General features: G+C 40.2%; 1 protein-coding gene across 2 annotated transcripts in view; it reads left to right on the top strand.

Annotated features, from left to right (window-relative positions):
• LOC145781978 (uncharacterized) overlaps positions 1–27,933 on the top strand; it is a 56,618-nt gene that overhangs the window by 4,386 nt on the left and 24,299 nt on the right. Inside the window, exon 1 of one of the 2 annotated variants that reach the window (XM_082593694.1) lies at positions 12,430–12,633. The exons of the other annotated variant lie outside the window; for it this stretch is intronic. Coding sequence (XP_082449820.1) covers positions 12,562–12,633 — 72 coding nt within the window. The 5' untranslated portion in view covers positions 12,430–12,561. Of the gene's footprint in view, positions 1–12,429; positions 12,634–27,933 lie in introns of those variants that run through there. 2 annotated transcript variants of the gene reach the window in all.

The following is a 27,933-nucleotide window of genomic DNA, read 5'->3' as shown; positions in this document are numbered from 1 at the left end:
TGGTAAAGTGTTGTTGCCAGGGAATTATTCCATTCACTAGGTGCCGCTGAATGGCGAGCATTCCTAAAAGGAGTTGCTCAAGCGCACACCCCGAGAGCCGAACCAGCGCCGCGTGATCTTGAGCCGGGCGCGTAACCACTGAGCTAACGCGGCGGACATAGCATATAGGCTAGTCATCGAGTCAGCTGCGCCATGTCTCAAGACTTTCTCACCCAAGATTAGAAAACACGTAGCCTAGGGTACCGTCCAAGATCGTTTTAAAGAATGAGTTTTTCATCGCTTTCTGACGTAACTTCAAAGAAACAAACATGACCAACACAGATAAGATCTCGACTGACCTAATCTCGCTTAGATTAGAGAATGGTAGTCTATAGGCAGTGCCGGTCTTTGGGATGTGCAAACCGTGCGATTGCACAGGACCCGCAAATTAGGGGGCCCGCAATTTACTCAGAAAATGCAGTAATTTTGTCATTTCCAATTGAAAATTCAACAAAGGAATTAGCAACAAGAAAACATAGAGACTCAATGAGTGCAACCTATTTCGTCCCCTGAACATTTTGTACCCTGAAAAGATTGAGAAGAAAAACAACATAGCCGAAGTCGCTGATCGGTGTTGTCGCAAACATTTCAAAATTTCTCTCGATCTTTTCAGGGGACGAAATAGGTTGAAATTTGATTTTGATTCAGGATTTCAGGGTACGAAATCGGGGTACGAATTTTTCAGCGAACGAAATAGGTTGCATCCAGACTCAACATAGAGTCATATAGTTTTATTTCCGAAAAATGCCAAAGAAAGCAAGATCTTATCCTTTTGCTAAGCCACCGGACAGCACCATTTTACAGTAATATTCATACTGAAATTTTTGTTGAACATGCTCTCAGAATGCCCCAAATTCAAAGTAATTTTTCAAAATTTTCTGGGGGAGGCCCCCCCACAGGCGATCACGCCACCACCACCCCCTCCCCTTTCAAAATTGGATCATTGTTATTGGGGCCCGCAAAGCATATTCCGCACAGGGCCCGAAATACCTTAAGACCGGCACTGCTATAGGTGAGTGGTTTGTAACCTTTTCCTTGTTGGTACCAGGGATATCTAAAGAAGGGGATACGAAGGCTTTTATTACGTCTGACAATAGAAGGGCTATTGTTTATCGTAAATAATCTGTGTTTATCGTAAAATGACAATTGGCACCGATAGTAGTTTAATAAATCTTGTTATGATAACTTGCATTGCGCTATTAACGTCAGGCCTGGATATTCACAGCATGCTCGTGGCTGCTTGTTAATTCAACCAACCATATACTTGCTTTACATCTAGCCTCCTGCAAAGGCTTTGTTATAAAAAACAGCTTACTGATAACTTTTCAACTGTCTTTGTAAACAAGTATTCTTTAAATATACTTTACGTAACATTTGCTAGCTGTCTCCTGTAGCTCATTGTACCAGCTGCACTACAAAACTTCCTACGATTTTAAAAAGAACCACATGTTTAAAGCACTACAAACAACCGCCCTGGTAGTGTCATGAGAATAAGGCAATCGCTGCGAGCCTTCATATCCCCTTCTCTAGATATCCCTGGTTGGTACCTGTTTGAAATCACCAAACAGTTTTTGCACCCTCTTCTAGAATGACTCAAGCAGTGGCGAGGGAACTGTTTTTCTCTAGGGGGGGGGGGGGGGGGGGTTGAAGCTGCCGTAGTGTTATCAATGATCAAGATCACTTGTGATCTTCAAGATCAAGATCACGCCAATCTCTGCATATCAAGGCCCATATTTCATTCTCAATTGCAACAACAAATATTTTACTTTGAGCATCAATGTCAAAAGCGATACTGTTTCAGTCGATAAATTTAAATGAATAAATGATTGTTAATAGAATAAATGATTGTTGATACAATTTATCATTTAGGTGCTCAAATCTGTGTAGAAGCTGTTACATTAATACAACAAGCAATTTTTATAGGCTATAGCCTACTGAAAAATGGGTAGTCTACCCTGTTCAGTTTGTTTTTATTTCCGTCCAATATAACGAAAAACAATAGGTAGCCTATCAAACTAAATATCATTTCAGTTCAGTTTGTTTTAATTTCTGACCATCACAACGAAAAAAATAATATAGGCCTGCCTAGGCTATGATAAATGTGTTCCCCAGCTACAAGTGTATGTCAACAAGACATTTATCGACTAGAGCTGGGGAACACCTGAATTTGAATTCTGTACAGAAAAGCGCAATTAAAGATCACATTTTCTCATGTACAGAATGCCAAAATAACGTTTCTATTAAGCAATTTGAGATCATGTCCAGAGGCAAGTCTGAGTATCAAACTAAGATCTTGGAAGCCTTGTAAATAAAACGTCACAATCCACTTTTGAACAGACAATTGCATGCTTGCGGCTCGTCTTTCTTGCTCTCTGTATTTTGAAATTAGTTTTTTCGCACCTTGCCTTTCTACCATATCATGTGATCTGTTTAACACCTTTTGATGCAGTTACCTTTGATTCTCGTGGAGCCTATCGTTGAGTTTGAGCTAGTCAGAAGTACTGTGCAGTTTTTGTCTTTTCCTGTTTATGGATTTAGTTAACCCAGGGATATCTAAAGAAGGGTATACGAAGGATTTTATTACGTCTGACAATAGAAGGGCTTTTGTTTATCGTAAATAATCTCTGTTTATCGTAAAATGACAATTGGCACCGATAGTAGTTTAATAAATCTTGTTATGATAACTTGCATTGCGTTATTAGCACCAGGCCTGGATATTCACAGCTACTCATGGTTGCTTGTTCATTCAACTACTCATATATCATACCTGCTTTACATCTAGCCTACTGCAAAGGCTTTGTTATAAAAAACAGTTTACTGGCAACTTTTCAACTGACTTTGTAGACAAGTATTTTTTGAATATGCTCTACGTGATGATGATGGCGTATGAGCGATCTTTCCAGGCTAGATTGGAGGGCAGGAAATCTTCAGCCACTCGGCAGTCTCGTCGTCCAGGATTCTCAGACCATGCGCACCGTGTGGAGGCCGGTGGGTTAGGCAGTGGTGGATGACATGGTCTGCGGTCTGTTCCGTGGCACCACACTCGCATTCTGATGAAGGAGCCAGGCCCCATTTGTGCATGTCCGAACGAAAGCGGCCGACGCCAGTTCGCAGGCGGTTAAGCCTGACCCACGCAAGCCTTGCGAGGGACATCCCTGGTGGACGGGGATCGGCGTTGGGTATGAAGTCACGGAGCGTGGAGGTGTGATTTTGCCACTCCGTGTTCCACATGTGGTTCGTCCAGTGTGCGCACTTAAACTAAGTTCTTCTGCGTGCTTAAGGAGTTGTTGTGCGGCAGGCACAAAGGGGCGTCTTGATTTCAAGCGCTGCTTTATAGGTGGTGGTCTCTTGAGTGTTGCATGGAGGAGATGGTCGGGGTCCAAAGCGCGGCGAGCGAGAGAAATCGTGGCTCCTTTACGGCGTAGCTCAGCGGGTTGGATGCCTGCTAGGATGGGTAGGCAGTCCGTTGGAGTGGGACGCAGGCATCCAGTCACAGTACGCAGTGCGTCGTTAATGGCGGTATCAATCTGGTGGGTGTGAGAACTGCGACACCAGACCGGCGCGCAGTACTCAGCGGTGGAATGAACAAGGGCTAGGGTAGCTGTACGAAGAGTTTTAGCACCAGCTCCCCAGCCGGAACCCGCCAATCGCCTCAAAAGTGCGACGCGTGTAGATAGTTTTTTGCGCAGTGACTTCAAGTGCCGGCGGTACGTGAGTGACCTGTCCAGGGTTATGCCGAGGTATGTAGGTTCGGCACAGTAGGGCAGGCGTTCCCCATCAATCTTGATGTTTATCTCACGCTGTGCCTCCCGGTTGTTAAGGTGGAAGGCCGCCGACACTGTCTTTGGCTTGCTGAGCTGTAGCTTCCATTTCTGGAGGTATGCTGATAGTGTTTGCATGTCTTGGCTGAGGTTCCTCTCCACTGACTGCCAGTTTCCTGCTGAGTGCAGGAGTGCCAGGTCGTCTGCGTAAGCATACTTCCTGGAGGTGGTGGGGGGCAAGTCGTAGGTGTATATGTTGAACAGGAGAGGAGCCAAGACTGAGCCCTGTGGGACGCCGTTTTTAAGTCGGCGTAGTCTGCTTCGACGACCGCTACCGGTTGTGAGGGTAAAACTGCGGTTTTGCACAAGTTCCATCATCATATGGACCATGTGTCTGTCAGGGAGCAGACGGAGTAACTTGCAGGTAAGGCCGCTATGCCATACGGTGTCATAGGCAGCCGTGAGATCAACAAACACGGCGCCAGCCTTCTTCTTAGCCGAGAAGCTGTCCTCAATGTCTTGGGTCATAAGTGTGACCTGATCTACGGTTGATCGTCCGTGTCGGAAACCAGCTTGTTCACGGGGGAGCTGCGGATCTATTATTGGTTCGACACGGGCGTAGATGAGTCTCTCGAGGATCTTGAAGGGGATGCAGAGCAGTGAGATTGGACGGTAACTCTTCGGGTCCCCTGGGGGCTTCTTTGGCTTAGGGACTGCAACCACAAGGGCTCTTCTCCAGATTCTGGGAATTCTCAGGTGGCGCAAACAGCAGGAAAGGAAGTCTTTTAACCAGGGACTTTAAGGAGGCAGCAGCATGGAGTATCAACTCCGGGCATAGGTGGTCAGGGCCCGGGGCTTTACCTGGCTTTATGTGCTGGAGGGCGGCGGAAAATTCTTCCGGGGTGAACTCACCCGAGATGTTGTCCCCGTCTGGGGTTGTTACCCTCCAGAGGTCCGTCATTTCTTGCAAGACGGATCTATCAGATTCACGGTCTCTCGATTTGTATTTCCCGTTCTCCACAAGTTGTGAGGCGATGGAGTTTGCTGAAACGGGACATTGTTGACGAGAGGCACGTGATCTGCCAGTTAGGTTGTTCAGTGTACTCCATGCTATGCGGCTGGAGTGCGTGAAGTCGATTGATTCAACGGCTTCTGTCCAGCGCTCCTTCCTCTTTAAGTCCAGCCTTGCCAGCAGAGCTGTGGCTGAGCTGTTGGTGTCATTGCCCTGAGGGGCGTGGAGGAAGTCGGAGTAGAGGCTTTCGCACTCCTTATCCCAGCACGGTATGTAGGTCTTTCGTCGGCCGCGGGGGATGGATTGTTTTGCCGCTGATGTTATTGCATCACAAAAGTCCTGGTAGGCTTCTTCCACGTTGTTGGTGTGAGGGGATGGGAGATACTGTGTGGCTTCATTGGTGAGGAGGCTATAGTACTCCCAGTTAGCCATTCTGAAGTTCCATCGATTAACAGGCTTGCTCGGGACAGGCATTATGAGCGTTGGAGCCGTGATAATCGAGGGTCGATGTTGAGACCTGGGGAACTTCTCTAGCACACGTCTGTCCGGTTGGCAATTATCGGGGTCATCACTTGCGAAAGCCAGATCGGGGTTTGTACCAGTGTTCCAGCGTCCGGAGAAGAAGCTCGCTGCACCCTTGGGATCGTGCAGTAGGGTGAGGTTGTTATTGGCTGACCATGAGGCCAGGCTTTCTCCGTCGGTGTTGGTGGTGTTGTAGCCCCAATCAACGTGGTGGCAATTAAAATCGCCAGCATAGAGGCTGGGTTGGGGGAACACTGGGATGGCTGTTGGTGTTAAGCGTGAGGGTGGTGGCTTATAGACATTGATGATGTGATAGCCTGATATGTCTATGCATAACCACTCTATCTCCGACTGGGCACTGGACTGGTCTATTGGCGTCCAGCTCAGTTGCTCATGGACAAACGTGGCGAGGCCGTGTTTCCTGCTGATGGTTGCGCCTGCGAGTGTGAAGTTGGGTAATACCAACTTATCCACAGATGTGCAGTGGGTCTCCTGGAGGAGAATAACGAGGGCCTGATGTTTTGTGGCCAGATACTCGATGATGCTGAGCTTGCTGGCCGTGATGCCCTCGGTGTTCAGCTGCAGTACGGTGGGTCGTCGGTACTTTTCGACAAAGGAGCTGCCGCGCCCTGAGAAGAGCGTTTCCCTATCCACCCTGCGCTGAACCTGGGCCTGGTTTGCTCGAGTATGACAAGCTTCGTTTCGCATATCTTTTCTCAAAGATATGGTAGCCTACTGACGGGAGGGACCACGAGAAGGTGCTTGCTCTACGTAACGTTTGCTAACTGTCTTCTGTAGCTCATTGTACCAGCTGCACTACAAAACTTTCTATGATTTTAAAAAGAACCACATGTTTAAAGCACTACAAACTACCGCCCTGGTAGTGTCACGAGAATAAGGTAATAGCTGCGAGCCTTCATACCCCCTTCTCTAGATATCCCTGAGTTAACCATTGTATTTTTATTCAGATGTAGGCCTAGTTAAGTTGTCTGTATACTATTCCTGAAGAGGGCATCTTATGATGTCGAAAACGTTCGATACTTAATTTGTTGCGTAGTTTTGTGTTTCTATATGTAATAAGTTCTGTATCAGATGAATATCTTTCGCTGCTCAAGCCAACTGTGTTTTTTCTCCCGGATTTTCCTTGAAATTCTCAACAATTCGTATTGTCCTTTTTATTAAAAATTCGCCTTTAGGTAAAGTTGTAGGCTACTTCGAGACTGAAGTTCAATGGATAACACGAATAATTCTTGCAAAACACCTTACATTAGTAATCAGTTAAGATAGCATACGCACTCTCTTTGGAAAACCAGAGGGTATAGGCTACTATTAGTTGCTCGAAAAAGCAGAGAGTATAGGCTACTGCGTATGCCGCCGTATAGCCTACCCTCGAATACAGCACTGCACAAAACAGAAGTATTTCAACCAAGTTTAGATTAAAAGTAGCTATAAATAAAGAGCAGGTATAGCCTAATTATTGAGACTATAGCCTACCCTATTGTAGGCCTACAGTATAGCCTAGCTGCTTAGCCTATTAGTTATTTCCTTGTAGAAACACAAGTACGGTACTTCAAAACGTTTGTCTGACAATCTGCTGTGTTTGGGACGCATAATGTCCTTTCCAAGCGAAAACATGCGTTCCACAGCAGCGCTGGATGGTATTGGTGTGTTGTAGCCTATTTCAAAAACAAGTCTTCAAAACGTTTACTCGGAAAGGTAGCCTATCACTTGCTATTTCTGTTCCAAGTGTGCTATGATAGTTTATCATAGCCTATATAAATCTTTTAACGAGGTCCACTGCACCAACATCGCTCTTTTCAGGGGCATAGAGCTCTTGAAATAAAATATCTTTGTCACAATCAATGTGTATTGCCTCGCGTTTGGGTTGTTTTGTGTCTTCAACGAGCGTTGTTGTTTTGATTCTAATATTCTGGTGCGATGTGTTATTATCGGTTATGACCTGAAGTAACCTTTGATGCGAACCTCGAACATTCTGTTGTTTTCTCAATCACCAAATATCGTTTGTCAAGATGTCACAAGGATGTTTACCAATTTTTGCAAAATTTATTGGTGTCTATCTGTGTGTCTAAAACAAGTCCTGGGGGGTGTTAATAACCAGATGTCTTGGAAAACGTTATAAATTTCGACAAATTTTATTACATTTTCAACAAAGAGCTCAACTTCGGAATCCAAAGTTGGAAAATTTAGGGGGGGGGCCATGGCCCCTTTCGTCCCCCCCTGGCTACGCCTATGCCCTACGTGACCTTCTTTAGACTTCTTTAAGCTTCTGCTTGTTGACATTTATTGCAACTTGACAGAACAATGTGACATTACGTAACCTTCTCGATGTTACTAGACCGAAACAACCTTCTATAAATAGTGGTGTAATTTGCGTAATGATTATTATGAATTATGATGAGTTGATTATTATGATGAGAATTGGTGATGAGAGATCATTGTTGTAGTAGTAGCAGTTGTTAATAGACGCAAAGATTATTGTCGATCGAGAGTTGAAGTATTGAATACGAGTAAAGCAAAGTTGATGCTAATATAATTTTTGATTGAAATTAGAATCGTATGAGAAGCTGTGAGTGGATCACGTTAGACTCGATCAAAAGCCGCAAGCGTTGGAATCTATTGCTGTTTACTGTTAGCCTACTTTGATTAATTGCTGGAAGTGGTGAACCATTCGTTGGAGTCCTTCAAGCGTTTTTATATATATATCATTTCACTAGTAGAACTATCTGTGAGTTTAATTGACTGCTTTTCGGTTTAACCCATTAAACTACGTCATTGAACCTTTCCAAGTCTTTTTCCTGGTAAGAGATAGAAAGAAATCGTGACATTCTAGGACGAGCCCCCAGAATGTCACGATTTCTTTCTATCTCTTACCAGGAAAAAGACTTGGAAAGGTTCAATGACGTAGTTTAGTGGGTTAAACCGAAAAGCAGTCAATTAAACTCACGGATAGTTCTACTAGTGAAATAATATATATATGAAAACGCTTGAAGGACTCCAACGAATGGTTCACCACTTCCAGCAATTAATCAAAGTAACAGTAGGCTAAACAGCAATAGATTCCAACGCTTGCGGTTTTTGATCGAGTCTAACGTAATCCACTCACAGCTTCTCATACGCTTCTAACTTCAATCAGAAATTATATTAGCATCAACTTTGCTTTACTCGTATTCAATAACTTCAACTCTCGATCGACAATAATCTTTGCGTCTATTAACAACTGCTACTACTGTAGCGATCCATTATTTCAACATATAAGTTTTCCTGCCTTTTACTAAAGTTTCTGTAATTTTCCATGCAACTGCTCCCAAAGTAAACAAGAAAAAGGGAACTCATGCTTAAATAACCTAAATAAATAAAATATTACCACACTACTACAACAATGATCTCTCATCACCAATTCTCATCATAATAATCAACTCATCATAATTCATAATAATCATTACGCAAATTACACCACTATTTATAGAAGGTTGTTTCGGTCTAGCAACATCGAGAAGGTTACGTAATGTCACATTGTTCTGTCAAGTTGCAATAAATGTCAACAAGCAGAAGCTTAAAGAAGTCTAAAGAAGGTCACGTAGGGTAGAAGATTCTTACATAATAACGATTTCGCAATCAGAGATCCATTGGTAAACATCCTTGTGACATCATGACAAACGATATTTGGTGATTGAGAAAACAACAGAATGTTCGAGGTTCGCATCAAAGGTTACTTCAGGTCATAACCGATAATAACACATCGCACCAGAATTTTAGAATCAAAACAACAACGCTTGTTGAAGACACAAAACAACCCAAACGCGAGGCAATACACATTGATTGCGACAATCTTCAACCCCCTCGATGACATTCACTGATTTTTCGCTTTCTCTCTCTGATCCCTCATTCTCGATACTGCTCACGATATGAGTGATCACCATTTGGCGAACTTCTTCCGCTTGTATTCCAGGTAGCCATTCGAACCAACGCAAAAGCCGGTAATTCGGATGAGTCGCGTTGGCCAGAATACATTGTGAAACTCTCATCGTGAAACGAAATTTTCCATGAAAACAAAAAATGACGCATAGCGCCTGACGCTTAAAATCGGTACAATCGTTGACGGCGCTATCACTTCCGTCAACTAAAAAATAAATTGACAACGCTAGCCTCAGCGTCAACAAAAAGTTGAAGCCGTCAGTTTGACGGGGTCAACGTACAACACTGGTCGTACAATAGACAAAATAAAAGTTTTTCTTTCTTTTCCTCGAAATCAAAAAAAGCAACCGGCAAAACTAGTTGGCAACACTGACAGAGGTCACATTGTTCGCATGGAGATTCAATGATTCAACAGTGTTGTCAGATTGGGCGATTTATCTGCAATTGGGCTACTTTTAGTTGGGCTTGGCGCCAAAAAATGTTGGTTTGCGACTTGCGCTTTTTTGGGCTACTTTCAGTCTCTGATTTGGCGCGAGACGGCGCCTAAATTTGGCAGAATTTTAAGTTGTTTGACAGTGAATTTTGAGTTGGCAGTACTGAATAATTGGTAGAATCCGACCAGCCTTTGAAAATGTTGGTAAAGTTTCGGTTTATTACGGAAAAAATGACGTTATTTTTTTGATTCGGCATGAGGATTGATTTTACTGCTGACCATTAGCAGCTTTAACTGTTGTTACAGCAATGCTGTATTCATTTTCATCCGGGAGAATGGAAGGACTGACTGGCGAGTGGCGAAAGCGAAATTGCACTTGTATCGAATATCGGAAATTACAGGGTAGTTATGATCTTGGTTTAGTACCGTACCATAATTTTTGAAGCTTTTATTGGTGTCTAAGCTATAAATTAAAGTGGGAAAAATTGAATGTCAGTGGAGAAACTTACTGAATGTAAACTGGTCTTCCTTGTATGATTAAAAAACAATGATAGATTTTTGTATTTTTTGTACCAAGGTGTACGAGTTTAGAAATGCTGCAGGGGAGTATAAATTTAGAGAAGTTGCTCAATTGGCACTAACAATGTAGCCTATACCAATCAGCAATGCATTACGGTAGTTGAGCGAGCCTTTTCGAGAGTTTCTGCAATCAAAACCAAACTGCGAAATCGTATCGGACTTCAACTTTTGTCAGCGATTGTGAGGATCAGAACTTTGCTGCAACAATTGGAAAAATGCTGTTTGATCCCCGGTCATCAATGCGGAAGCATGACAGCTCTATATATGAAAATGAAGCTTCAGCAGTGATGATAGAATTTTGTTGGGTGTTGATTCTTGGTAGTTCATCTGAGTTGACGGGCTTATGCTATGCATTAGCATCTACTATGGAACCATTTGTATCTTGAATTTGAAAATAGGAATTTGTATGAAGTCTGTATAGCATTGGCTCGTCTAAGTTTTTTTTCTATTGAACAATGCTTGATTCAATATTGAACATTGTATATACTTATTGTATGTTGTATTAATGTATGTATTTTGTATCTACACAATCAGCATGATGGACAAAGATGTTGCTTTGTCCATGACTCTTGGGGGCATGCCCAAAAACCCCCCTAGAAAGCCTGCGCCTTCGTTGCTCAACCGTCGACGTCGCGACGGCAAATTGGGCTACTTTTAAGTTGCTTTGGCGCATTTTTGGGCTCTTTTTTTTAAAAAAATCTGGCAACACTGTGATTCAATCTCCCACTACTTCTACCACAGCTTGTTTGTAGATGCAATAGTTGTGCAACTTTGGTTACTGGTTAGCATTAGCAACCAACATGATCCAATTTTCAGTGGTTATTCTGTAGTTTGCTGTTTCAGAATCTATTACTTGAAAATTTTGTTAAATTTTCTACTGAACAATGGTCAGGATCTTTTGCTTTCTGAGCTGATTGATTATTGCATTTGGACCATCTTGGTTTGGTGGCCCTGGAACAGGGTTAAATGGCTGAACTGTGTTAAGTGAAGCTTAAATTTGTTTTTGCTCTTTTGCAGTAACCAGCCTATAAATATCTCTATTTTTTATGGTTAATTTTCTGAAAAACTTTACATGGATCCAAGGCGTGATAACCCCCCCCCCCTTTACCCCCTGGCCAAAGGGTCCACAGCTGATTAAAGGCCCACTCATTTTAGCCTGTTTAACGTTTTTTGACTATACTTAAAAAATAAAATATCAGCTACACAATCTTGATATTCAATAGTGTTTATCGTGCAAGGCTGTATTTACTGCTTTCTGAACCTCCGACTGGTGGCGTACGTCTGCGTAGGGGCCCACTCATATCCAGTTCATGCGGCGTTTTTTAGCTTGTAATTTCACATGTTACAGCTTCGGTAGAGAGTTTGTCTTGTTGAACCATAAGCATACGAAGCCGAGCAACGTTATCAAGTTTAACATATTAAAGATTATTATATATTTACACAAAACTACACAACAACGTTTTCGTTCGAAAACAACAAACGTTTTCGAACGAAACTAGTTAATGTTATTCCTGAAGAGGACATTGTGTGATGTCGAAAACGTTCGATATTTAATTGTTGCATAGTTTTGTGTTTTTGTAAATATATAATAATCTTTAATATGTTAAACTTGATAACGTTGCTCGGCTTCGTATGCCTATGGTTCAATTTCACATGTATCGGTAAAATTTAATATGTTTTTTTTTTCATTTTGACAAAATTTTATTCACATTGGCGATATTTGCTTGCATAAATAAAGAAAAGGATAAATTGATAAATTTCAATGTTAACCAAGACAAGTTAGGCTATAAAGTGAAGGTGGAGACTTTTCAAATAAATTTCAAAGTTCCATCCTGCTTTAAAGCTACATCACACATTAAAATCCTTCTGTGGTTGTATATAAATAAAAAATTTTGAAATGGTAGGCTAACTTCAATTTTCAACTAAAACTCTTACCCCAAACCAATTTTAATTTGATGTCAGCCTCTGGGGCCGAGGGTCTATCCTTTTACCACCCCAAATTCACGATGTTTCTGGACTACACTGGATAATGTTTGATAATAAGATAATAATTGATAATAGGCTACTGTTTGCAGTTTTACGGCATCTTGTCCTAGTGCACTAGTTAATAATTAATGTTTTGAAATTGGATTAGTAGATTAGGAAAGTTGTTGTTTTCCTAACTGTATGGGTCAAGTACGTGTTAGTCAATAAATACAACACATTCATCTTGGAAAAAAACTGGTTGTATCATTCTTTACTTGGAGTCTTAATAAAACCATTTTGGTGAAATCGTTATAATGGAAACCATTTCAAAAGGAATTCCTCCTCCCAGAAGTCATTTTTACCCTTCCGGCAGCTCTGTACAACTGGTATGATAAGTACAGTTAACTTTCTTGCTGTGCTTTTGTTGCAATGCTTTTGTTGATTGGTGACTTATATCGTTGATTATATGATTATCTTTATTCATGTTAGGTGTCGTTAAAGTTGAAACTTTGTACTGTTTTAGGCCTCGAAATTCGTTTTTGTTGACGACGGACAAATGTGTCCGGTCTGAGCAGCTATCTCGGTGGACAAATTAAGTCTCACGGCGGACACACCAGTTTTAACGTCAATCGTCATGCTTAATCACTTTTTCTTGATAATTCTTCGCCATTTTAGAACTATAGCTATGGTTTAGAAGGCTTTTTAAAATTTCAGCTAAGTCACTCTGAAAGGCTTTCATCAGACCAACGACGTGCGCTTGAAGAGTCAAAGCGCCGTGTAGCTGCTTCATACGCCGCATAACTGATAAACTTCCACCGAACGAGGTCGTGTGGCTTCTTGCGTCACAATGCTCTGGGCTCGAATCGGAAAACTTCTACACTAACTTTACTATTTTCTGCTGTGCAAAGTATTACTAGGCTTTTTTTAGGTTCATTTTTGTGTGTAATGTAAGCGAAAGTGAATTTTCCCTGGGCTTTTTCTTACAGTAATACCAAAACTTAACAAATTTTGCTGCATCTTGCTGTAATAGCCTACTCGTATTTCTGATTTTGTAACCAACCTTTCCTTATCAATGTTACTGGGAGATCAAAGCCAGACATTGTGACATAAGACTTGAACTAAGTTGCGCGTGATTGGTGTAGAAGTACTGGTACTCCCATTGATTCTTAGCGAAGAATTCACCTTTGTTACGATGATTCAATGTCATCAACCGTTGAAGCAACGTAAAAATCAAAAGTTTTCCTGCTTTAGTGGAAGCTAAGGGATACACTCAGTATTAACATTTTCTAGATGCGCGCTAGAACGCGTGGGAAATTGCATTCTCGCAACAATTGTTCGTGTTATGCAATGACGATTTGTATCGCTAGTTCTTGTGTTATTTCTGGTGGACAAATATGTCCGATCTAGAGGGTACTTCCCGCGGACATCACATGCTGTGACGGCGGACATGTCCGCCGTGAATTTCAAGGCCTGCTGTTTGGACACGATAGACTACAGTGGAGAGGTTGTTATTCGAAACCCCTCTTTCAAAATTTTATACCGAAGTTTAGTTGCAAGTATTTCTAGTTGTTTTGATTTAAAACTGTTATTAGTTTGAGTTTTTTCAGAATGGCCCGTTTCGGTGAGTCCGATCCCTTAACGGGGGATTTTTTCAATTTTTTTTAAAATTATCGGGTACCGTAGCCTAATTATCATTGCCGTTTTAGGGTTAGGAGTTAGGATTGGGGGTTAGAGGTTAGGAACTCACCGAATCAGACTCACCGAATAGTAGCAGACTCGAGTTTTTTACACTCAGCTTTCGAAGTAAGAAGATATTTTACAATTGAACAATCATTGACAAGTTAAACTGTGGTCTGTTAAATGGCATCAACATAGATTTAGAACAGGTGTACTGTACAGCCTTTGAAATTAGCATAGGCTACCGTACATTTACTGCAGGAAAGTCATTAACGTAAAATTATGAATTGTGAAATGAGTTGGCAGTTGCTGAAGTAAATATTTTATAAACACATTGATTTACCACGAGTCGAACTGATTTTTTTTAAATTTAATGGTTTCTTGTCGATTCTAAATTTTATGTGTTTGAGCAATATGACAAGCTCACAACAAAATCACTGCTTTTTGCAAAATACTATTCAGTGCTCAGTATGCAAAAAAATTTGTTTTAAGGGATCAATTTTTCATTTTTCCGTGTATTGCCGTTCCTATTGTGCAACATTCCATGATCTTTGCAGTCCATCTCAAACCTTAGCGGCCTCATAAAACAAAGATATGATAGGTAATAATAGTCGTAGTAGTTGTCATGAGTGCAGGGCTGCAGGCAACCATAGGCGCCGAGTTTTCAAAATAGCTGGGCGGGCGAACACATACTGTCACGTCATAAAGGTTATTTTGTGCATTTTTCAAAAGGGCGATTTTGCTAGGTTGTTAGGCTAACCTAATTTTACATTTAAGTCTATGTCTCCTCTAACACGATTTGGAAACAAGTAATAAATATAATTGGTACGCAACAACAGTTCCGCATATTTTTTGTGATTGGTATGTGCGGGTTGCGGGATGAAAACTGCAATACTGTACTAGTTCCATAATTACATTACTATTGTTGATACAACACGATAACACACACAATACATCGATGGGTTCATACGATAAGTCGCTCCTAGCGGGCGCACATATAAGAAACAAGATGCTGTAATGCAACGCAGAAGCGATTTTACGGCAATTCAGCTCCTGAGAAGCCATCTAGTGATAAACTGCGCTATTGAACCGAGCTTACATTGAATCTACAATTAGAACAGTTATATAACGAAGGAACTGAATTGCAACTAATGACAACCAACGGTTTCATCCGGCCAAACCAACACGTGTGCACAGTTTAATATCTGTGACGTAACAGACGCAACTGTGATGTTTGAGACGACAAAATAGAGCATTTTGGCAGCAGAGTTCGGACTCACCGAAACGGGCCATTCCGAAAATATAGGGTCTGCTACTATTCGGCGAGTCCGATTCGGCGAGTCCGATTCGACTAGTCTGATTCGGCGAGTTCCCTATTCGGCGAGAGCCTTTTTCGGCGAGTGCCCTATTCGGCGAGTTTTGAAATTTTTGAAAGGAAATTATCGGGTACCGTAGCCTAATTATAATTGCCGTTTTTACATCGTTTTAACGTCGCTAAACGTTGAAATCGTGCAGAAAGGAATAAAAAGAAAATGTTTGAACTATTAAATTAAAATTCTTCATGTCAGTTCAGTTGTTTTTATTTCTGACCATCATATGAAAAACAATACACGTCAACATAGCAAAGGTAGAAGCGACAAAACGCGAACGTTTAAACGTACTTGAATTCGTCATGTCAGTTCAGTTGTTTTTATTTCTGATCATGATATCAAAAACAATAACTTACACGTCAACATAGCAAAGGTGTAGAAAAAGGTAGAAGCGACAAAACGCGAACGTTAAAACGTGCTTGTGACCGAAGTAAGTTATTGAGTTGAAAGAAATTTGGCACGGTCGCAACACTTTCAGAAAAATTTAAGATATGAAGGGAAAATAAAACAAAGAAAATGTTACAAAAAACAAATAAAATAGATCATGTTTATGTCTATAAGTTAGTACTTTTGAATAGTTAAAATGATTAGTTTAGACCAACAAATGTGTGGCCTACAGCTTGGATTGAAAGGAAGTTATCGGGTACCGTAGCCTAGTTATCCCGACCAGCAAAAATTTGTTCCAAGAACACAGTTCATTTTTACATTGTAGTAACAGAATGAAAAGGCTAAACAAATGTGTGGCTTATCGTGTTAACGTCGCTAAACATTGAAATCGTGTAGAAAAGGGAGCTTTTGCTGACTAGGATACTTTGAAACTGAGAAACATTCACAGAAGCCCTACGCTTTGTTTCAAGAACCCATTTAGCATAACATTTCATTTGTACATTGATTCAACGTCTGAATACATTATCTTAAAAATGCAACGTATCGTAGGGCTTCTGTGAATGTTTCTCAGTTTCAACGTATCCTAGTCAGCAAAAGCACCCTTTTCTACACGATTTCAACGTTTAGCGACATTAAAACGATAGGCCACACACTTGGTTAGCCTTTTCTTTCTGTTACTACAATGTAAAAATGAACTGTTAGGCTATCTTGGTTCTTGGAACAAATTTTTGCTAATCGGGATAACTAGGCTACGGTAGCCTACCCGATAATTTCCTTTCAATCTAAGCTGTAGGAGTGTAGGTCACACATTTGTTGATCCAAACTAATCATTGTAACCATAGGCGCCTAAGCCGTGGGGACCAGGCCCCCACGCATATTTCCGCGTAGGGTGTGTCGTGTGCCCCCAAAAATTTAAAAAATGGTTGAAAACAAAATTATTTTTTTTGTGGGTGAGGCTTGACTAAAAAAGCAAAATTACAAAATTTCAAAAAATTTGGTCAAGGTTTAGGTGCTCCACATCCCAATTGCCTGTATCCCCTTGTTGGCTTGACAATAGGGTGGATTGAAAAAAAAATTTTTTTTAATTAAAAAAAAGGGGGGTTTAGACCACTGACAAATTGGCTAAAAACAATAACAAAACTGGTTTCAGGGAGTTGTACCACATATTGGCCGTTCTACCCCCCATTTTATGGGGGAATACCCCCAAAATTCTCAAATCGGATGTAACTTTGGAACTGCTGGTGCTAGGAACATGAGTTTGGTATCAAATGATGCAGAATCATAATGTTTCTATCTGCTCTATGAGGATTTTTTGCCTTAATTTCATTAGAAAAAAAGTTATGACAAAAAGCGTATATTTGACAATGTTTTGGACAAAACGGTAGCGCAGGCACAAGGTAATGGGTAAATGCACATGCTGTACTGCATATGTTGATGCAGGTCACAGATGACTTGGATACTTTTGCTTATTGCATTTGCAATAAATATACAGCATGGTATGCATAATATACGGTACACACTACACATGATGTGGAGAATACAAGGGTTAATCGAGAGCATGTAGGCAGTGGTCTAACGGTACAGTAGTGTGACTGGAAATACAATATAGTGCTCGTGTCATGTACACACACAGTTGCAAGTAACAACTTTACTGCACGACCTGGGGGTTACTAACTGGACTGTTCAAAGTGTAGGTGCATAAAACAAATACTGTAATTAGTAGACATAATTGGTGATGGGTAGACTGTGATCTGCCATGAAATCATTGTCAAGGAAATACTAGCACACAGATTGATATACTCCATACTGCTGCATGTGCTAGACTACCTGTACTACATTGAAACTTTAGCAACCAGCACAAAAAGGTGAACATGTCAATCTAGTGGGAATTCCTTCTTGCTGTTGAATTCTTTCATAAGTTGACGAGATCGCACCTTCTGACGAATCAGTCCATCCCTTCTTTCAAAACCTACAGCATATAAGCTTGCTTTAACAGTCACTAGCTTAACGTGACACTCCACTGCTTGGTTGTGGCAAGGATAATCCAGCCGCAGAGGTTCGTCGATGACATTGTCAAGCTGTTGATCTGCTAGCGATCTCATGATAGGTGGCTCAGACTTATGAACTGTGCCAAGCTTCACAAGTTGGTGGTATGATTTTGCTTTAGTATTAAGCTGTGGCACAAGAAATCTGCATATTGCAGGTGGCACGGCTGGTGAAATTTCCTTTCTCAGCTTTCGATTTTCATCTTCTGCTTTTTGTGAGGAGCCAACATGATTCTTGCTTTGCTTTTCCTGTGCTTGTGCACCTAAGGAATAGATTTGTTGGCCTGCTGCTTTTCTAACTTGGCAGTCTTCATCACCTAGCATTCCAACAATGACATTTTCAGAGTGAGCGAATAATGCATTGCATTCCAAAACCTTCTTGGAAATCTTTTACTTCTTGGTTTGGGAAGATTTCTTTGCAACATGTTGAAGAAGTTTTTTGACCCATCAGATAATGAATTGTGGTGTTTTATTTCAAACCAAGATGGGAAGCAAACCTTGATGCAGTACTCAGACAAGTTCATGAAACTTTTGGAAGGGTTGATTGCATGAGTGTATTTACGAAGTAGCCTACAAGCAAGTGTTAGCCACCTTGAATTGACATAATTTCCCGACTGACAAAAACTGCAAATCTTCATCAACATTCAACATGCCCAAGCACAATGCAGGCATAATCCATATATTACACTGGTAAACAAAAAAAGAATTATTTTTTGCTCCATGAACTTTGAAGACTGATTTAGAGTTATTTTGCGGTGCTGAATCCGAATCTAACCTCAGATCACGTCAGCTTTGTGAGATATGATAACAACAAATGGTTACTTTTGTCAAAAGTGGAAGATTTGGCATTGCGTTCACCACCAACATATGCAGTGCTATAACGAATGGTTAGTGTTAGACAGACCAAAACAGCCTAAGTAAGGTTACTGTACAAGCATTGCCACAGGCCTACTTAATCCTTTGTGGTTTCATGCAAACCTTTGACGGGGGGGGGGGGGTCAGTTATACTTTTAGCCTCCCTTTTAGATTGTTATTACTGCATGGTTAATTGGTTAATAATGTTGCTTAGAAAACAAATTGGTATCAAAATTATATATATTTGATGTATTTCAGCTACTTATGCACGACATGGCCTGGATTTCTGCATATAGCAAAATATGTATGTGCAATAAACGCAACGTCAAATCTTCCACTTTTGACAAAAGTAACAATTTGCTGTCATCATATCTCACATACCTGACGGGATAGGATAAATCTGAGGGCAGATTTGGATTCAGCACCCTAAAATTACTCTAAATCAGTTTTCAAAGTTCATAGAGCAAAAATCGTGTAGATCAGTGTTATGTTAAAACAAGGTATTTATGGAGTATGGGGGTCGAAATTCCTGTATTTTTAACTGCAATGTGGAGCACCTAAACATTAATATTTTTTGCTGAAACTTCATATTATTGTTGTTTCAGTGAAACCTCACCACTGAAAAAAAATAATACAAAAAATATGAACATTGGGGCACACGACGCACCCTAGCAGGGGTGTTGATCCTAAAATAACATGATCCATCCATAGCTGTGCTCGGCCTTACAGTGGAGGTGGTTGCAATAATTGTGGCCTCTGTTTAGCTGTAAAAGTGGCCATTCCAAAGGCCGATTGTACTAACCACTTTCTAAACAAACTTTCTGAACTGGTGGGTAAATGTCGTCATCGCAACAAATTTAAACTCAAATACTTCAAAACAAAATAGCATGAAGTGAGAAAAAATAGCATGCAAAAACCTCAAACACCTGACGTGATGGATAAAATCTGATGTGATTTTTGAAATCAGCAGCTTAAATATACCCCAAATCACATCTTACATTGCAGACACAAATTTTTTTTTTGTTGGCCTGTGATATGCAGAACAACTATATCAAGATACCCAACTACTGCTATAGTCAGAAAACTCTAAAGTCAACAAGCTGAACTAGATCAACTGAAAAAAGATGTTATTTAGGCAAGGGATCAACATTCTAAAAAACAGCACCAGGAGTTAATGGAATCCCAGCAGAAGTACTAAAAAGATAGTTGTCAATTTGGGTAAATGAGTCATACGCCAATCGATTCGGAAGTCTCTAAAATGGCCAAAAGATAGGAAAAGATCAGTAGTTATCCCAATCTCAAAAAGAGGCGACACATGAGTTTGTTCAAACTATCTAACCATAGCCTTGATATGCATGCAAGCAAAAAATTGGAGAATCATTCAAAAACATCTAAGCACAATTATCAAAAAAGAACTGCCAGACGAGCAAGTTGGATAGGAAGAAAAAGCAAATGTACTCAATAATGAATCGTGATCACATTGAAAATCAGAGATGGATTATGCGAACAAGCACTAAGCAGTATGTGCTTTAAACTCACCAGAGATAAAAAGAAGAATAATAGTGGGAAGAAATGCATTAATCGGAATGATTTGCATTTATAGACCGGGAGCCCGCAACGTCCACCCTAGGTGAAAAAGTTACCAATTTCTATTCATACAGCGATGCCCGGTGGTATGTGGGTACTCATAATCTGGAAGTCTGCCGGGCCGCCAGTGGTGGGTGTGGGAATGGGGGGCATTTTTCATGGCCCAAGAATGTGCTAGGTCAGCTGAAAAAGTTACCGCTTGAAACTTAGTTGGTTGTACAGTAAATTGTTTCTACATGATTGTCTGGTATGTGACAGACATTTTCGGTGGTGGGGGGAGCTCTAGCAGACAAGTTTTATACCCCCAAAAATTTGCGCCAAAAGTCAGCTGAAAAAGTTACCGGATAAAACCAACTGATTATTAATCTGTGGGTGTTAAGCTTCACAAAAATGTGACAGACAAATTTGATGGAGGGTGTCCCCTAACAGACGACCTAAAGTAGTTGACCCCTCTAACTTGAGCTAGTGTAGCTGAAATAGTTACCAGATAAAACCAATTGAAAATTAATGTGTAAGTGTTAAGCTTCACAAAAACGTATGTGACAGACAAATTCGATGGTGGCCGTGGGAGCAACTTTTTATCAATACTCAATACTCAATACTCATACCGTCAACTGGGGTTACTTTGGAGTAACCGGGTAACTTTAGACAATTTTTAGATTTTGTTCATTTTATTATAAAATCTGTTGTAAAGTGCTGAAGTTGCAGTAATTGCATGGAAATGTCTTCAAAATTATCTGTGTTCATACTTAGAGCATTTTATTGAATTGTGGGGTAAGTTGATTGGTGCAAATTTATAAGAATAGCCACATCATTAAAATATCATTTTTCTTTGTCCCCAAAATTAGCAGTCAAGCTGACCAATGGCTAGTAACATACAAAATTAAATGTTACCCATATGTTAGTAATATCTTAGCCTTCATGTTGCCCCAAAACAATGATTATGTGGGAATGTGTTACAAAAAATATTATTATATTTTTGTGTGGTGCTGATATTTCAGTCGAAACTGGGTAACTTTGGACAAGGTCTACAGAACTTTTCCATGTGTTTTCCCAGGTGTTGTCTTCCCAGGTTATTTATGTGAAGGTTATTTATGCAAAAAATGCTATAGAAGTGCTTTAAAAATCAGGTTATTTATGCAAAATGTGTTTTCCCAGGTTATATATATAATACATAGTGTGGTAGAAAAATAGTGAATGATAGCAAGATTATAATGGTAAGGACATATAAAAGGAAGCCAGGTTCGAGAAAGTACCAGGATTACACAGAGGAAGGTCTGGAAAAGGCTGTTGAAAGTGTTAAAAGGAAGAAAATGTCATTGAGAGAAGCTGAGAGAAAGTTCAAAATTCCCAAATCAACAATAAGTAATAAAGTGAAAGATATACATACAAATAAACCAGGAAGGCAACCGGTGTTTACCATCGAAGAGGAAAAGGAAATAGTGGAGCATTTAATAACATGTAGTGTGTGGGGCAAAGGCGCCTAACTATTTTTTTGGCCGTGGGGGCGAAAGCGTGTTTCATAAGCAGCAACGTAAACTCAGGAAAATGTCACGCAGATGGATGACGTAATTATGTCGTCACACTAGGATTGCTTTTATTGCCACACTCGGAGTTATCGCTACGTTCGACCTACCGTTAATTATAATAAACAAAACTCAAACAATCAACCAAAACACATGCTATGCGTCTGCGTTGGCCAGCGGTTGATAGACTGCGACTCTTTGAGCTAAGCACAACATAAATTTTAGCAACGAACTAGATTTATTAACATGAAACAAGAGACGAAAAGGTTTACTAAAAGGTATACTGTAAATGGAATGAAAATACTAACTTGATCATGCGCTTGAAAATATACCTGTTGAAAGCAAAACCATTTATGTTTACATCAATTCAACAGCACGTCAACTTGAATAAATTTAAAAGTTGCTGACACCGTAAACAGCCCTTGAAAAATAGTTACGGAGAGACGTTTGATTAAGTTTTCGACTTGACATTGCTCCCTTTTCACTACAATATCGCAACTAATCGCTGTCCAGCTTTCAAGTTTCAATTCGCTGATGAAACAAAAGACGCGCAGATTCCCCGCCTTTGATCGGGTTTCTATGGCAACGGACGTGTGTGCGCCATGCAGTTTGTGCGAGTCCGTTGTGTTGATTATGCTGCCGTGTGTGCGCAATGCGGTTTGTACCAGCCCTTGTTACGTTGGTTAGTGGTTACCTCGGGCCGAGACTTCAAGTTCATTTTCACAGCAACCGATTCACTGCCGCGACAATTCTCTGCAGAGGTTTCGACTTTCGAAAGCGACATCGAGTCTGTTAACAAGCGCATTAAGCTAAACACACGCTGCGTCAACGTAGCAAATCATGTTGTTTTTGGGTGCATTCAACATCTGATGACATTGAATCGACGCAAAATAGTAGATTTTTGCTATGTCTCAAGCAGCAAAATCAGTCATTTTACATTGATTCAACGTCTGCAAAATGACAGATTTTTTGTCTGGGGTGGGATTGTAGCATCCCTACTCGTTCTAGTGATTATTTATCGCGAAGCTGTTGCGGTTTGCATTTAAAAATGTTTTCCTGCTGCCGATCGCTAGTTCATCTATTGTTTTATGTATCAATGCAGCATAAAAAGTTGCTCCCACGCAGAAATATGCGTGGGGGCCTGGCCCCCACGGGTTAGGCGCCTATGGTGTGGGGACAACCCTTTTTACCACTAGTTTCCAACACGTTTTGTTCCCACAAACCTCACTAAAATACATAACACCCTGCTCAATTATTCTTGTAACATTTACATAATTTTCAGTCGTCCTACTTTACCCCTAGGTGAGCTTAACATTGATCATAATATCTGTTTGCTATGCTTTATAATGCAAACTTGTGATCGGTCCAATGTTACCCCACAACTGGGGTAAGTTTGGACAGTCAGAAATTTAAAAAAATAAACAAACTCATTAATTGCTTCAGTTTATTTTTCAATCCACATGAGATCTAGAGTTACCTTCTTAACATTCAAACAGCTGGATATATAATTGCTTGGAAAACCTACATTACATTGAAAAAAATACCAGTCATGCCCAAAAATTGTCCAAAGTAACCCCGGTTGACAGTACCGAAAACTTACAAATGGTAGGCTACCGATTGTATTCTTGCTTGCAAAACGCAGAAAAGATAATTTGGCTAAAGAATGGGGGTCTGCTACTATTCGGCGAGTCCGATTCGGCTAATCCGATTCGGCGAGTTCCCTGTTCGGCGAGAGCCTTTTTCGGCGAGTGCCCTATTCGGCGAGTTTTTGAAATTTTATTTTTGAAAGGGAATCATTGGGTACCGTAGCCTAATTATAATTGCCGTTTTTACATCGTTAAACTTTGAAATCGTGCAGAAAGGAATAAAAATAAAATGTTTGAACTCATCATCATCATAATCCATCGTCGGTTTGTTCCCCACTAGTGGGGGTGGCCGATTGTTTCCACGCAGCAATTGTTTTAATCCCTTTTAACCATTTCACCCTGTCCCTTGCATCTTCCTCCTTCAGTCCAACTTTTTTAAATTCATCCTTCACTTGTTGTTTCCACGTTCTTCTTGGACGACCGCGTTTCCTCTTCCCATCCACCTTTAGATCTAGTGCCTTTCTAAGAAAACTTCCTTCCTCCCTCCTTATCACATGTAGGGAGGAATGACCTTTCCGTTCTTCTCAGGATTGCCAGTTCACTCTCTCTCAATACCCAGAACTATTAAATTAAAATTCGTTGTCAGTTCAGTTGAGTTGTTTTTATTTCTGATCATCATATGAAAAACAATACACGTCAACATAGCAAAGGTAGAAGCGACAAAACACGAACGTTAAAACGTGCTTGTGACCGAAGTAAGTTATTGAGTTGAAAGAAATTTGGCACGGTCGCAACACCTTCAGAAAAATTTAAGAAATGAAGGGAAAATAAAAAAAAGAAAATGTTACAAAAAAAAATCATGTTTAATGTCTATAAGTTAGTACTTTTTAATAGTTAAAATGATTAGTTTGGATCAACAAATGTGTGGCCTACAGCTTGGATTGAAAGGAAATTATCGGGTACCGTAGCCTAGTTATCCTGACCAGCAGAAATTGCCATTTTTACATCGTTTTAACGTCGCTAAACGTTGAAATCGTGTAGAAAAGAGAACTTTGCTGACTAGGATACGTTGAAACTGGAAAACATTCACAGAAGCCCTTCGAATTGTTCCAAGAACCCATTTAGCCTAACGGTTCATTTGTACATTCGTCGTCGTCGTCTGAGCTTCTGGGGCCGAGGGTCTATCCTTTTACCACCCCAGATTCACGATGTTCCCGGACTACACTGGAAGGCTGCTAGAGAGCAGCCAGTCTTTAGTTTCATCATCCATGACGTGCAGACCTTCCACTCCGTTAGGTGGCTTGAAGATGGTACAGTCGTTGATGATGTGGTCTGCGGTCTGTTCCTCGGCACCACATTCACAGGAGGAGGAAGAAGCCATTCCCCATTGGTGCATGGTTGAGCGGAAAAGGCCGACGCCCGTACGGAGACGGTTGAGGCGCACCCACGCCTGTCTCTGTAGTGTCAAATCTGTAGTGTACATTGATTCAACGTCTGAATACATTATCTTAAAAATGCATAATCTTAAAAATGCAACGTATCGAAGGGCTTCTGTGAATGTTTCTCAGTTTCAACGCAGGCCTTAAAACTCGTGTTTTTTTCCGGCAGCCATCGTGGCCTACCGAGAGCTCCTCCTCGGCGGCCAAATCTGCGTGCTTGGAAGCCAAAATACAATAACGATAGCACAAGTAAATAGCATTAAACTTGCAACAATGTTAAAATGATCACTTAGCGTTGTCGAAGTTTGGGCGACGTCCTGCAATAGAATCGTTGTACCACGCATTAAATGCTTTATCGGGATTGTAATCCGGTATTGCGGGACCATCTAACGACCCTAAATTGTTTTAACTGCTCGCAGCTCAGTAAATTGTTTCAACTGCATACCGCCTTTCATAAAACCTGACCATTTATTCCGTTATGATGTCACCATTGAGGGTGTGAAGTCACTAACCCACAGCGTTCTCAACTATGAAGACACGTGTTTTACCCAAGGATGTCAACTAATCTAGTTCTCCTTTTTAACAACGATTTAATATCCGACAACATTGAATCGATATAAAAACGACAATATTGCCAGCCGATGTAAATTAACACTTCGGATTAACACTTCGTTAAAATAAACATCGGGAATTGCAAACAAGACTTACAGCGCTGGTGATCGCAGCTGGATATATTCAATACAACAGTATTGACTATGATGCGCTGACCTAATTCTGCGTCACTCTTTGATACTACATATTTTCGACATTTAATCCACGATCATTCTATTGCGAAATTAAATAATTGGCTAGAAGAAACCGGCGGCCAAACTTGGCCGACGGAGGAGGTAGCACAGGCGGTCTTTCAAGCACTACTTAGAGGCCATGGCCGCTAGGGTGTTACATTTTTTCAAACCAACTACAATATAGTGTTTGTTTGGTGGGAAATGCACTCAAACAAACTATGTCAAAATATTTTTCACTTAAAATAATATTTTGAGGTTCCACACTTGCAATAACGATTCACCCGATATTGGCGATTTTATCATATGAACAACACAGTAACAGTATGACTAATGTTATTGAATCTGTCCTGGTAAGAAACATAGACATGGGCTAATACATACAAAGACGTCGGCAGAATTTTTTTAGGGGGGCGGGGCGTTTTTGTAACTTTTTTTGTAATTTTGACATTTTTTAGGGGGGCGCCACTTGAGTAAGCTACATAAGTAGAATTACTTTCGTTACTTTACACTTCTGGTCATGGCTAAGTGGAAAATTTGGGGCATTTCTTATTGAAATAATGCGTTTCACAATCATACTGATTATTCAAATTCCAGGAGGGCCAAGGCCCCCCCTTGCCCCCCTCCTGCCAACGTCTTTGAATACATGCACTGTATTACTAATACTAAATAATATCAAACTTTCATAGTCCACAACTCACTAGTGTATCTGTATATTCTAAATACAGTATACAAAATATTACAAAAAAATCAAGTGTCTTACAGACATTCGAGACTGGTGGTCATGATCATGCAAGTAACATATCCTCTGATCGCTGTATCAATCTTTTTCAGTTTTTTGTCACTCGTGTCATCATTGCTATCCTTGATTTTCTTTTCCTCCAAGCATTTCTTAACATTCCCAATCAGTCTTTCAACCTGTTCCTCAGTGCCAACTTATGCCGATAAACTGTAACATGGGATCGTTTTGCTTCTGGATGTTCAAATATTTCAGCAGCTGAGTTCAATAGTGATGATAATAAACGATTTGAAGCCAGTTTTTTATCCGCCATAATACAGTTATCTGTGCTAACAACACTTAACCTCTTTGTACGCTTAGATGGCCCAGCCTCATCTTCTTCAACTTGGATTTCTGCACTTTTTATTTCATAATTATCATCACTATTTGACTCGGTTTCATCAATTGCTGAACTGCTTGCCTGTATTCATTGTCCATAAAGAACTCTACATGGTTCTGGTCTATTGTTTCTACAGCTGTATTTGCTAATTCTTCTCATATTAGCTTCAGTTTCCTGAATATCTGAACCACCAATCACTTGTATTCTCCTATTTCTCTGATCAATGAAAAACCCTGCTTCTAGCACTGGAATGCGCCTTTCAATTTCAAAGTCACATTTGCATACTGTTTTCTTGTGCCATTGCTGCTCAACTGTTATTTTGCACTTACAGGAACTCACATCAAATAAGTTCTCAAGTTTACTGTAAAATGCAGCTACTTTTATTAAATATGCTGGGGAGTTTAGACGAGATAATGGCTGAGCTTGAAGTTTTTTCACCTGATCAAAAAGTTCTTTCGTCATTTGAGTTACACGATCAATGTTAACATGTGGCAGACCAGCTTTTCCCCACAACTGAATGATATTTTGTATTAACAATGTCTTGACTTCAACAAATGGCATTTTTTCAGTATTTTGATCAAGCATTATTTTATTTCTTAACCAAAAGAAAGCTCTTGCTACATCACCATTAGTAGGAAGTTGAAGCTGCGGTAACTCAGTTGGATAACCAACACAATCCAAGATATTCTTATTTCTAGTGACGCGTGAAGCTATCATTTCATATTTTAGGTCGCCAGATAAGTACACAACAACTTGATTTCATAAACTAATGTTTTTAGAGCCTATTTGCTGAAAAAAAGTTAATACACATGAATAAATCCAAGAAATAGCAGGTATAAAAATCCTGCATTTTTTTGAATTTTTTAGATTTTATCCAACATTGCCCATAGAGCGTGGAACCTCAAAATATAAATATTTTTAATTTATTTTTTGTGCTAACTAGTTTTTGTGCAAAAACCCATCAAATAAATGATATATTGAAAGATTTTGCCCTAAGTTGTAAAAAAATGTAACACCCTAATGGCCGCCAGCTGCTTTAAGGCTTGCAACGTATCCTAGTCATCAAAGTTCTCTTTTCTACACGATTTCAACGTTTAGCGACATTAAAACGATAGGCCACACATTTGGTTAGCCTTTTCATTATGTTACTACAATGTAAAAATGAACTGTTAGGCTAACTGGGTTCTTGGAACAAATTTTATTTGTTGATCCAAACTAATCATTTTAACTATTCAAAAGTACTAACTTATAGATATAAAAACAGAGAGAGACTGTTCACCAGGCATTTGATAATTAAAGTAATTTGCGTTCTTC

This window comes from Aplidium turbinatum, chromosome 13 (genome assembly GCF_918807975.1).
Source record: "Aplidium turbinatum chromosome 13, kaAplTurb1.1, whole genome shotgun sequence".
Lineage (NCBI taxonomy): Eukaryota > Metazoa > Chordata > Ascidiacea > Aplousobranchia > Polyclinidae > Aplidium > Aplidium turbinatum.
Note: the sequence above shows the minus strand (reverse complement) of the source record. Positions and strands in the feature narration are given on the sequence as shown.